General features: G+C 38.7%; 1 protein-coding gene across 4 annotated transcripts in view; it reads right to left on the bottom strand.

The window, feature by feature from the left end:
• LOC120091119 overlaps positions 1-12,536 on the bottom strand; it is a 62,394-nt gene extending 49,858 nt beyond the window's left edge. Inside the window, exons 1-4 of one of the 4 annotated variants that reach the window (XM_039048971.1) lie at positions 11,849-12,536; positions 11,450-11,527; positions 4,040-4,197; positions 3,390-3,474 (exon numbers count right to left, since the gene is read on the bottom strand). In XM_039048971.1, the coding sequence (XP_038904899.1) occupies positions 3,390-3,474; positions 4,040-4,197; positions 11,450-11,527; positions 11,849-12,134 (607 nt within the window). In that variant the 5' untranslated portion in view covers positions 12,135-12,536. Of the gene's footprint in view, positions 1-3,389; positions 3,475-4,039; positions 4,198-4,276; positions 4,433-11,449; positions 11,528-11,848 lie in introns of those variants that run through there. The other 3 variants (XM_039048970.1, XM_039048972.1, XM_039048973.1) reach the window with 3 other exon arrangements.
• Positions 12,537-12,970: the final 434 nt, after the last annotated feature.

Here is a 12,970-nt window from a genome sequence, read left to right as displayed (position 1 = left end):
TCCCCGAAATTCGTTGCTCATTACCCATGATAGATTGAAAATGGACAGTAAATTCTCCCAACACCAAGCTGAGTATGAGCACAGAAAGAAAAGGTGGAGAGGATCTTTGCCAAAATGAAGGCACAACGAGCAAATAGAAGGGGAGAGGTAATTAGAGGGCAATTTGCTTTGTAAAACAAAAGCAACATTCAGCTGGCCAAAAAGCATTATCCAAATAAGGATGCTAACCCTTCGAGGGCTATTCGTCTTCCAAAGGGCCGAGAAGAGAGATTTATCCAAAGGGGAGGAGGGGGGAAAGGTGGTTTTTGAGAGAGTTGACCGTGAAACTGCCCATGGTTGATATAGACCACACCCTTTTGTCGAATGCATCTAACATTCTCCTTGCTGCAATTTTCCCAAGCAACTCTTAAAATTCAAGCACCTCATCAACTTTAAGTAATCGGCACAATGAGATTGACCATGAGGCCAAAAGGCTGTCCCAATGGTCAACTACGGATCCTTTTGGAAAATGGTGATTCTGAAAAGACTTGGAAACAAGATATTAAAGGGAGTCACTCCTTCCCAAGGGTCTAGCCAAAACGCAATCCGGCTGCCATTTCCTAACTTGAACGTGGCCAATGACTCAACTTTCAGCCAAGATTTTGAGATACTAACCCAAAGGCTTCTCAAACTCCTACCACCTTTGCCTGCCATGTGCCAATTAAAAGAATCTTTACCATGAATGCTTCTGACTACTTTACCCCAGAAGGAGTCCTCCTCATCAAAGTATCTCCACCCCCATTTAGCTAGTAGGGCTAAGTTCTTTGCCTTGAAGCCACTCAGACCGAGGCCTCCTTCAGCTAAAGGTTTTGCACCGAAGCCCACTTCACCAAGTGATTTAACTTGCTACCATTATGGCCCTTCCAAAAGAAGTTCCTTAGTATCCTCTCCATTTTTGAGATAACTCCTTCAAGGACAAGAAAGATTGACATGTAATGAGTTGGGAGATTTGAAAAGACTGAATTGCATAAAGTAACTCTACCTCCTCTTGAAAGGTTGAATCTTTTCCATTTATCCAGTTTAGCTTGAAATTTATCCAACACCTGTTGCCAAAAGGACAATTTTTTCGGATACCCACCTAAAGGCAAACCTAGGTAGGAAAAAGGAAAATGGTCAGCCTTGCAATTCAGTGATGCAGCTGTGATTAGCAGCTCGCTTTCATCCACATTGATACCATAAAGGGCTAATTTTTCCCAATTCACTTTCTGACCTGAGCACCATTCAAAAAACTCCACTGTTTGCTTGAGTTTAGCAAGCATGGTGTTGTCATGTTTGCAAAATAATAAAGTGTCATCCGCAAACTGAAGTATGGAAACATGAACCTTTCTTTTCCAACCTCGAAGCCTTCAACAAGACCGGATTGAATGACCTTGTTCACCAAGGCGCTCAATACTTCACTAACCAGAAGGAAAAGAAAAGGTGAGAGAGGATCACCTTGCCTTATTCCTCTTGTAGCAACCACTCTTCCCCTTGGTCTACCATTGATGAAGACTAAAACATTGGATTTTTTACACACCCCATTATCCACTCTATCCATTTCTGGCTGAAATTCTTGTTTCTCAACATTTTTTCTAAGAAATCCCAGTCAACACGGTCATAGGCCTTCTCCATGTCTAGCTTGAGGATCCACCCCTTCTTCTTTTTAGCTCGATACTCTTCCACGCTTCATTAGCTATAAGAATAGGATCCAGAATCTGCCTTCCTTCAATGAATGCACTTTGGGAAGGAGCAATGATATTTGGCATCATCAATTTTAGTCTCTTGGCCAGCACCTTTTCAATGACCTTATAAGTCACAGTAGTTAAAGTGATTGGCCTGAAATCTTTGACCGCAACTGCTACTTCCTTCTTTTGAATTAAACAAATGAAGTTTTCTTTTAAACAACCATTTAATCTTCCATTCTTGTAGAATTCCTCAAAAGTGGAGTGGAAACTTGACTTAATCAGGTTCCAAAATTTCAACAAAAACTCAATAGTGAAACCGTCAGGGCCAGGGGCTTTACATTTCCCAGGGTTTTTTATGGCTGATCTGATTTCTGAGTCTGAGAACTTAGCTTGTAACTTCAGATTCTGGTTAGAATTGATACAAGGCCAATCTAAATTCAAGGGTTTGTGTCTCCTCCCCAGGCATTTAAGAAAGATGCTACCATAAAAATTCAGGATTAGGCTTTCAATTTCTCTAAAAGATCTAGTTGGCACTCCTTGATCATCTACTAGTTCAGTGATGAAGTTTCTTCTCTTCTTTGCTACTAAAAATCTATGAAAGAAGCTCGTATTTTCATCTCCCAATTTGAGCTAGTTCAACTTACTTTTCTGAATTAGATTAACTTCCTCCAGCCTATAAAGTGACATTAATTCAGCTTTCAGAGAGGATCGAATAGCATTTTCACTATTAGAGAGTAGAACTTTCAGCAAGAGCATCCCATTTTTCAATTTCTTTTAACAGCACTTCTTCTTTCCTTTGATCTTTTTGAAATTTGGAGTGTCAAGCCTTGACTACTGATTTTACTTTTCTCAACTTTTGATTAAGGGCAAAGCCGGCCCAGCCATCAACAACACAACTCGACCAAGTTGTCCCGATGATTTTGACACATTCCTTGTTGAGTAGCCAGCTGTTGCAGAATCTAAAAGGGGACGGCCCCAGCTGAATGAGCTAGCTTCTATTAAGATTGGATAATGATCAGAGAAAGTACAAACTTGTCTATTGACTCTAGAGCTTTCAAACTCCTCATCCCAAGCTTTAGAGATGAAAAAACAGTCTAATAGAGATCTTGAAACTGAAACACCTTCCCGGGACCAAATAAATTTGCCATTACACAAAGGGACCTCCAAAAGTTTGGCTTGGTCTATAAAATCATTAAATTTCCCATACCTTTGGTGCTTCTGCCAACAGGGAATCTTGTAATATTGAACCAGTGTTTCTTCTATGTTCTCTCTGTTTTCTTTCTTTTCTATTTGTTGTTTCTTTGGTGTTGATTTGTGGACAGGAAAGAGATCGACCTAGGGTCTTAACATAATGATCTTCAAAAGAAAATTCAATTAATTCTAGTGAGTTATAGATCTCGATAAAAAGAGTAAAATGATACTTCTTTCTTTTATTTTGGATGAGAAACTTCAAAGAAGAGCAAATAAATAATGACGGTGAAGAAAAGATGACCTCCTACACCAAAGGAGATTTAGAAAAGCGCTCCAATTGATATATATCAAAATATGGGAATAGTAACTATGTAGGCAACATGCGTGTTTGCTAATGTGTGGATAGGTGTGCATGTAATTCCAGAAACCAAGTTCTTCAGATGCAGTGAGATATGCAACTTTCACAACTACAACAAACCGAGAGAAGAAAATCACCGTCATTTTGACCATTTTGACCTTCTTCCATTAGCATTCCATTGGTTTTCTGGGTGACCCACACTTGTAATGGAACCCGAGTTTCCTACATAGATAACAAGAAGTTAGATAATATCTTAACCAGAAATACAGAAAACATGCATAGAAAGGAAAAGGTCAGGTACTGTCCTCCAATTCTCTAGTCCAATCATAAATCCATATGATGATTTATTGTCTATAATTGATAAATTCATTAAAACAACTATCTTTACACATATAAGATCTGAAAATGCAATCCACAAAACAAAAAGAACGTAAATAATCGTATGATGGAGGAATAGAAAAGACATCCATTACCGCTGACAAGTAAGGCATTGTAATAAAAATAAATTAAGAAGGTATGTTTATTGTTCTTGAAACGAAGTACCTATTCAATGAGCATATAATTGGATAAACAGTTAATTGGTTACAGGGATTCAGGCATGAATGGAATGTGAGAAAGCACCACAAAAATGAGTGTAATAACAGTAAGTAGGACTGGAAAGAGCATTGTTCTCCGAAAAGAAAAACCAAAGTCAAAAACAAATTCAGCTGCAGTTCACCTAGTGTTATTCACATCAAATCAAATAATGAATGTTAACTCGTCTTTGAAACAAGTTATGTACACAAACCATTTCTATTTGATCCCTCAGCGACTCTTTATGAGATCGACCATTTTCCTGTGATAGCCATCGTCCTAGTAATGTACTTTTAACATAATACATATAACGAATAGTGGCACCCTTGTAAGATGGTGGTATGCAGGTAGGAAGCATTGATCGAACGACATCTGTAATAACACTGAACATTTTCAGAATTGCCATACATAACCAGAATAGTAAATTAAAGCAGAGAAAGACAAATGAGACCTTAATATAAGACAACTTGTGTCAGGTGGCTTTGTTTTTAGATCATTCCTATGAAAGAGCTTTTCATGAGCTCCATTGGTGGTGGATTTCACCTTCTAAATCCATCCCTATTTGGAATTTTTTTCTCAAGTCTATCCCAAAAAGGAGGGGGAGGCTCTCGAAGCATCAAAGCTAAACAGAAAAGCTTCCAAAGAACTAAGTCTAAACATAAACAGACTCAGGAATGACAACAATACACCATATTACATACCAATCTTGGGAAACAAACCATATATAAGACATCATCACTCACAGTTTTGTTTGATTGGAAACAAAAGAAACTTTCATCAGAGTATACATATATAGAGAGAGAGAGAGAAGAAAAACAAAGATGATGAGGAACAAACCCAAACGAAGGGGATTACTAAAATTCCACCAGTTGCCTTTAAATAAATAAAACATATATATTGTTACAAAAAGATCACCAAAGAGTTCCAAACGGAGACCAAAAAAGCAATTAAGTCCCACACTTGCTCTTTATTTCTAGATTTGTGTTTATATCTTTTTCTACAATTACAAATAACCAGGATTTCATTGAGAACAAAGGAAAGTATTCAAAGGACATAAAAAATTACCCAGAAAAAAGAGTCAAACTAAGTAAAAGGTGCTACAATCATGATAAGACCCACAGGATGATTACAAAAATCCTTAACCACCTTCATCCTGGAATTTATATTTTCACCGACAGCTAAAGGAAAAGGAAATAACAGAATTCCAGCAACTGTTGTGTGCTTTGGAAGGCAAAAAACCATCGCAGCTTCCTGATAATAAGCTCTGGTCATTGGATTCAACTGGTAACCACACTGTTAAATCTGTCAAAGCACCTGAAGCAGCCTCAGCTCCACTGGAAAAGGATTTGTTCAAAGCTTTATGGAAATCCAAAAGTCTCAAAAGGGTTAGCATCTTGATCTGGGTTATGATATTTGGGTCCCTCAACTGCTCGGTCACTCTTCAGCATAAGCTCCAGGATCATTACTTATCCCCAACAATCTGTCCCTTTTGTTTAGCAAGCAGTGAAGATCTTCAACATTTGTTTTTTGATTGTCCCTTCTCTAGAAATTGCTGGTGGAAGATTTTTTCATACTTTAATGTGGTATGGGCCTTTGGTCATTAATTTTGTGATAATGCCTCCCAAGTGATAAGAGGCCCCTCATGACCCAAGGCTCAAATATTATGGCCAAATGCAATTAAAGCTATGTTATCAGAACTTTGGTTCAAATGCAACCAAAGAATCTTCCGCAGCAAAGCTTAGACTGGACAGACAGATTTGGGTCAGCACGACTTACTACTAGCCAAAGAAATCTATTAAAGCTATGCTATCAGAACTTTGGTTCAAATGCAACCAAAGAATCTTCCACAGCAAAGCCTTAAACTGGACAGACAGATTTGGGTCAGCTCGACTTCTTGCCTCCTTATGGTGCTCACAATCCAAATACTACTAGCCAAAGAAATCTATTATTTGATTTGAATATTACTTGATGTGGATATAATGAAGGCGCTACGGTTGTATTAACCTAGTTGAGATGGCCTGGTGCGCCTGTTGATCCTACTTTTGATTTATATGTCTCATTGTACATGGCTTTTATTTGTACCTTGAGCTATTGCTCTTTTCATTATATCAATGAAAAGTTTGTTTCCATTTCAAAAAAAAAAAAACAAAGCCTAAATAGAAACATGAAATTAGCAAGAAAATGCACATTGTCACTAAGCATATCAACCCGTCTAAAGGGTTTATTGTTTCCTCTCGAACCAAACCACACAAACCCCATGGAGCCACAAATATTGTCCCTTTTCACAAAAGGGTGATTAAAGGAGGAGTTCCACAACCATGGAACTACATCCATAAGGCTAGGCTATGTTTTTTTTTCTAAGGCAACAAGGCTTTTCATTGATAAAATGAAAAGAGACTAATGCTCAAAATACCATAAGGCTAGGCTATGTGAAAACAAAATGCCTCAACGAAGCAAGTCCAAACTGCAAAAACATAATCACAGGTCCACAAAAGGTGATTAAGACCCTTGGTTGCACGACTCACACCACACCTCTAGAGAGGATACCATATTGCGGCCCTACCAGGCAAGGCGTCTTCCTTAAAACCCAATCCAAGGTGTTAACTTTTTTATGAGGGCCTACTACAAAGAATTTAGCCTTCTTCAAAATCACCTTTCTAGGAAAAAGGAGAGGGGTTCACCAAACAATGGAAAAAGGAGTGGCAAGAAAACACTTTGGGAACTAAAGACGTATATGGCAAAGGGAATTTTTTATGATGCACACCTCAACTAATCTCATGGAACCATTGTCTCGTTCTATTATATTTGGTCGTCACCGATTTAGGATTAAATCTTAAATAGGTGGTGACCATGTGATTTGAACACATTCTACAAACATCCCTTTTACTCTTTCACATGCCACAATGTTGGTGGTCCTCAACCAGTCAACTGTTCAAAAGGACCCTTTTTCAAAGAACAAAGCTCCCACCATCTTTCAACAATTCAAAACCTTGGTGGAAAACTTATATAGTTCTACCATCAAAACTCTCAAATGATGTGATGGAGGAAGGGAGTTTAAACCAATTATTCAATTTGCCAAGGATAAAGAAATTGCTATTCAAATGTCATGTAAATGGTCATGTAGAAAGAAAACGCCTACACATAGTTGAAATTGGTCTTGCTCTTTTGGCTCCAGCTTATATGCTTTTGCATTATTGATGGAATGCCTTCCATACTGCCACTTATCTCAAATGCCTTCACCCATGATTCACGATCAAAGTCCTTGCAGCATTCTTTTTTTTTCTATGAAATCGACAACTTTCATTGAGAAAAAATTAAAGAATATAAGGCCATACAAAAAAAAAAACCTCTAAAGGAAGGGGTTCCAACTAAGTAAGATGTACCGAAGGAATAATTACAAAAAAGCTTTGATACCGAAGCCCAAAGTGACACATAAAACCTCACAAAAGATCAAACCTCACCAAGACCCCTATCCCTACCTCTAAACAATCGATTGTTCTTCTCCTCCCAAATATCCCATAAAATAGCACACACCCTAGCAAACCACAAATACCAACCTCTCTCTGAAAGGCGGGTGGAGGAGGAACTCCCATCATCACACGAAGGTGCCGCCGGCCAACAATCCAAACATTAAATTCCTGCAAAAAACAACTCCACACTTCCCTCGCATATGGGCAATCCCAGAGGATATGCTCTAAATCTTCCTCCACCTTTTGACAAAGAATACAGCAGGGACGCTGTTAATGAGGTCATCTTCCTAGCAAGTCTATCTAAGGTGTTCACCCGACCAAGCAAAACTTGCGAAGTAAAGAACCTAACTTTCTTAAGAATCTTAATCCTCCAAATCACATCAAAAACCGACTCCCAAACAAGGGATGGATCCAACAACAACTTGAAGAAATACTTGCAAGAAAAGACTTCACTCAGATTAGGACTCCAAACACGAATATCCCTCCTCCCAACCCTAAAATTACACTCCTCTAATAGTGAAAGAAGAGAGGCAACCTCCATCGTTTTCCTATTAGACAAATGGCAACAGAACTCGAAAGAAAAAGACACAGAGTTACCATCCCTAACCAAGAAGTTTGAGACTGAGCGACTTTTGGAGGAGGACAAATGATAAAGATGGGGAAAAACAGAGCATGGGGGACTATCCCCCACCCACTGATCTTCCCAGAAATATGTATTCTTGTCATCCCCCACTATACAATGGACCAAATGAGAAAAAGAAGGACGCACAAGAGAAATATCTTCCCAAGGATTTTGGTGTGTGCTTTTAACCCCTTTAGCCATCCAATCAAAAGGATGGTTACCATGCTTACTCACGATGGTCCTATGCCACGAGGATTCGGGCTCATGGGCAAAATGCCAAAGCCACTTATCCAACAAAGTTTGTTACGACACCTTAAATTACCAACCTCCAATCCTCCTTGGTTAACAAGGTGCCCAACAACCTCCCAACTAACCAAATGAGAACCCTTCCCTTCACCCACCCCTTTCCATAGAAAATCTCTCGTAAACTTCTCAAGGCTCTAGCAAACCATACTAGGAGCCCAAAAAAGCAAGAGATAATACACAGGAATACCACCAAGCACCGATTTGATCAAAGTTAGCCTGCCAGCTTTGGCGAAAAAACCTCTCTTTCATAAGGCCTTACGAACCTTATCAAAAATAGGGCCCCAAGAAGATGTGGCCCCCGGGTTGCCTCCCAGCGAGGGCCCGGGGTAGGATGTAGGAAAGGAGCCAACCTCACAACCAATCACCTCCACCCATCTCCAAAGTTTATCCTGATCACAATTAATGCCCAAAATTTGGCACTTGCTCCTATTGATTCTAAGCCCCGACATGTCCTAAAAAAAGCCCACCGTATGGTTAAGGATTGAGAAAGAATCTTCATTCTCAGAACAAAACAACATCGTATCATCAGCAAACTGGAGATGCGAGAGGGTAATCTCATTCATGCTAACTCTAAAAGAGTTCAATATTGTTTCCTTCCATCCCTTTTAAAATGAGTCAGCTTAAAACATCCACGATGATTAAGAACAAGAAAGGAGACAAAAGGTACTCCTGTCTTAACCGTCTAGAAGCCTGATCGACTCTTAGGGGCTCCATTGATGAGGATAGAATAGTTCACATTTCTAAAGCATCCCCACATCCACGTCCTCCATTTATACCCAAAGCTTTTCTTCTACATCACCTTATCCAGAAAAGTCCCAATCAACATGATCATAAGCTTTTTCGCCAACTCAGATCCTTTGGCACAACTTGTTACCCTTGTTTGAGGCCCTTTCAACAACAAAATTTAGATTTTCAAACGGAGAAATATGTGTTCATGCCTTCCAACTCGATCACATTTGGGATTTAGTCCCTTTGATTGCCTCTCAACATGTGGTAGACACTTACAACATCAAGCAGGATGTGGATGGCCATATTCAACATTTTAAAGCCTGTCTTGTGGCTAAAGGCTATCTTCAGACCACGAGTATTGACTACGGTGAAACCCATAGTCCTGTCATCAAGCCATCTTCAATTAGGTTTTTCTCGCTTTAGCTCTCACTTTTTTTAATTGAAAAAGCCACTTTTATTGGGGAAAAATGAAAGAATTTGGGCAACAAAAACTAGCCTACAGAAAGGAGGAGAACCCTCTATAAAAAGGGACTCCCACTATACAAATAACGCATATAGAATAGTTACAAGAAGCATTCGAATTTGAAGCCCACAGAGAAACATGATAACGTACAATGTGTTCAAAACATTCTTTAAACATCCCATTCACTCTTACTTGGCACTGGCCTATTCGGCAACTCAACATTAGTAACGTGTTCCTTCATAGCACTCTCACGGAGCCCGAAGGAAGTGTATATATCCCAAACTTAGGGACAAATGCATCCCAAGTATCTTCATTATGTTTGTCATCTTCGTAAGGCTATTTATGGACTCAAACAAGCCCCTCATAATTGATAATAAGAATTGAAATCTTACTTATTTCGTGGCAAATTCATTCAATCTAAGGGGGATATGTCCTTATTTATGCATCAGGCTTCTAACAGCTTTTTTTTTTTTTTTTTTTGCTCATATATGTTGATGATATCATCTTAACGGGTTCCTCTTGGGCTCTTCTTGATGCCTTAATCTTGTAGTTACATAAGGCTTTTGCTATTAAAGATCTTGTTCTTAGGCATTCAAGCACAATTCACGAACAATGGCCTTATTTTCTCTCAAACAAGTACATCCAAGACTTACTCGATTAAATTTGCAACATCTCAAGCCTATCCTAAGGTGACTGATAAACAACTCTATCATGTAATGGTGAGTCGACAGTTGATCCTCAATTCTGTCGTAACACTCTTGGATCTCTACAATATATGCAACACATTCGCCCAAAGATTGTTTTTCACTTGCCTAAAGATTGTTTTTACTATCAACAAATTGAAGCAATTTAATCAACAACCCACTCTTCTACATTAGGGTACTCTCAAATGTGTCCTTCGTTATTTACAATACTCTTCAAAGGGCTCTCCCTTCACATACTTTTGTCCTCTATCTTTCAAGCTTTCTGATGTAGATTGGGCATCTTTTCCTGATGTCGCAAGTCAGTAGGAGGCTATTGTCTTTCTTAGTTTCTCTCTAATGTCATGGACTTCCAAAAAGCAAAAAGTCGTTCCACACCCTATAACTGAAACACAGTAGCGTACTCTCTCTGATGTTGTTTGTGAATTGTTGTGGGTTCAAGCTCTTCTTCATGATTTTCATGTCAACCTCTCTTCTCCCTCAACTACATGGTGTAATAACATTTCCGTTGTTTCCCTTGCTCGCAATTCAGTTTTTCAATCAAGCATATCGAAATCGATGTTGCTTTCATTCCAATCAAGTTCCCATAAGCTCGTTATCCAACACGTTCACTCTCTCTTTTAATTTGTTGATTGACTAACTAAAGTGTTACCTCCTCATTATTTTCTATTGCTTCATGACAAATTCAGGATTCAATTCTCTCCCTCGCAAATGTTTGAGAGGGCTTGTTAAGACAGAATCTATGTTTTCACTTTGCACATGATTACTCACTTTTGTACGTATCATCTTTCATGGTTGACTTTTTTTAGCATTTGTTTGCATTAGGTATTGTAATCTATTTCTTTACATGACACTTTAGGGGGTGTTTAAGGTGAGGAGTGGAATAGTGAGGAGTAAGGAGTTATGAAGTCTAGAAAGTTGTGAACTCCTGGGGTCAGAAGTTGATATGATATAGAATTGATGTTTTTTAGTAGTAGGACCCCCAAACTCCTTGAGCCAAACAAGGAATGGAGTTCACAAACTCTTACTTCCTTACTCTACTTCTCAACTCCTTGGCCAAACACTCCCTTAATAAGTTAGATTTTCCTTCATCTTCTTCTTCCTTCATTGATTGTATATTTAAGAGGCTGAACCTCTTCTTGAAAATTAAGTTTCCAATCAATAATATAGGTAGAAAGCAGTTACTCCTTAAAAACTCCTTTAAATTCAGACTCTATGACTTAAACTAAGGGAACGGCAGTCGCAGAATATGAAATAAGTAATATCCAAGTGAATGACATGCATATCAACAACTAGGATACGGAAATATTGTGCATAGAACACATGGGCTTACATGACTTTGTAGCCCCCGAAGATATTATCTGATTTGAAACTATTGATTGTACCGAGCAGTCCATGAACACATGTTCACCTGGCAAGACCAAAAGACACGAAATTGAACTACATCAGCTAGGAAAGCCGATGCAATCTTTAAAAACAATAAATCAATAAGTAAACTTTGCAGAACCATTCAAATTCTACAAAATGACAAGTACTGATTTCCTTTCATTTCTCCAAAAAGGAAAATTGCCTTTGGATGAAATGTCTCTCAGTCAGATAGAGAGTTTACTGAACAACTTTACAAAAGGGAACGGAATAAAAGCTGATAACAAATTGCCACGAATAACAATCACACAGGACACAAGGAGAAGGCAACGGTTGAGAACAGTATCATATAGAAGGGACTTGGAACCTCTCCGTTGTTTGGATCCAGGGATTGGCTTCTGAGTGCTAAACCACTGAGCGTCCAACTTCTGGAGCCCAATAATCTCAAAACTAAGTCGTTCGATCAAAAGAGAGCAGTCAAATTGAGCGACAGAGGAGCAAATTTCAATAGTAACAACAACCGGATCGCCAGGCCTATACACATCTTTATCAGAACGAAGTTTCAGGCCAGGAAAAACCTCGCTCTTCGCCGAATTCTCGACCTTATCAGCAGAAGCACCGGTTCCGAAAATGGAAAACCTAGATCCAAACATTGGCCTCTGCTTTAGATGCCACTTTTCCACTTCCTATACGTCCTCTTTGAGAGTTTCAGGGGAACTCACGTCGCTGTTCGTGGGTTCGAAAGCTGTCGTCCCACGTTACGGAACAGACGTTGGAGCCCTCGAGCCGCCGTGGGTCTGCGCCACAGTCGCCGGAGAACGCAAGGAACCCGCGTCGTCTCTCAAATCGAATGCTTCAGCTTCGTGAGTGTGTGTCGCCCCTTGCGTCGGAAGAAGTTGCTGAAGGAGGACGGGTCGCCGGAAGGTTCGTGGTACCGTCAGTGCGTGAAGAGGAGGAAGCGAGGTGGCTTTTCGGGTTTTTTTTTTTCCTTTTTTTTTTTCTACAATAACAGCCACGGAGTTTGAATCCCGACCTCAAGGCAGTAGGTAGTTACCTACATATCAATCCCGATTAATTATATTTATTTTGGAAAGAAAATAAAGAAACATATGTGATATTTTGTTATATTTATAAATATTATCAGTAATTTTTATTTAAAATAATTTTCTTACATTTTTTAATTTTTTAAAATTACATTAATTAAAACTTATTTAATTATTGCATCAATTCAAACTAACTTTTAAGTTAAAATAAGTATGATATTTATATTATCAACCTCGAAGTTAGAGATTTGAAATAGTGATGGATTTAGAACTTCGTATTAGAGAGGCACAAATGTATATAAAGTTAGAAGTTTAGTCCATGATCGTTTAGATTTTTATTTATATAGTCCTTAACTTTAGAAAATGTCTAATAAGTTTTTGAATTCTCAATTTATGTGTTTAATAAATTTTTAAAATATCAATTTTGCATCCAATCTCTCTCTTAC

This window comes from Benincasa hispida, chromosome 11 (genome assembly GCF_009727055.1).
Source record: "Benincasa hispida cultivar B227 chromosome 11, ASM972705v1, whole genome shotgun sequence".
NCBI lineage: Eukaryota > Viridiplantae > Streptophyta > Magnoliopsida > Cucurbitales > Cucurbitaceae > Benincasa > Benincasa hispida.
This window is presented reverse-complemented; position numbering and strand designations above follow the sequence as displayed.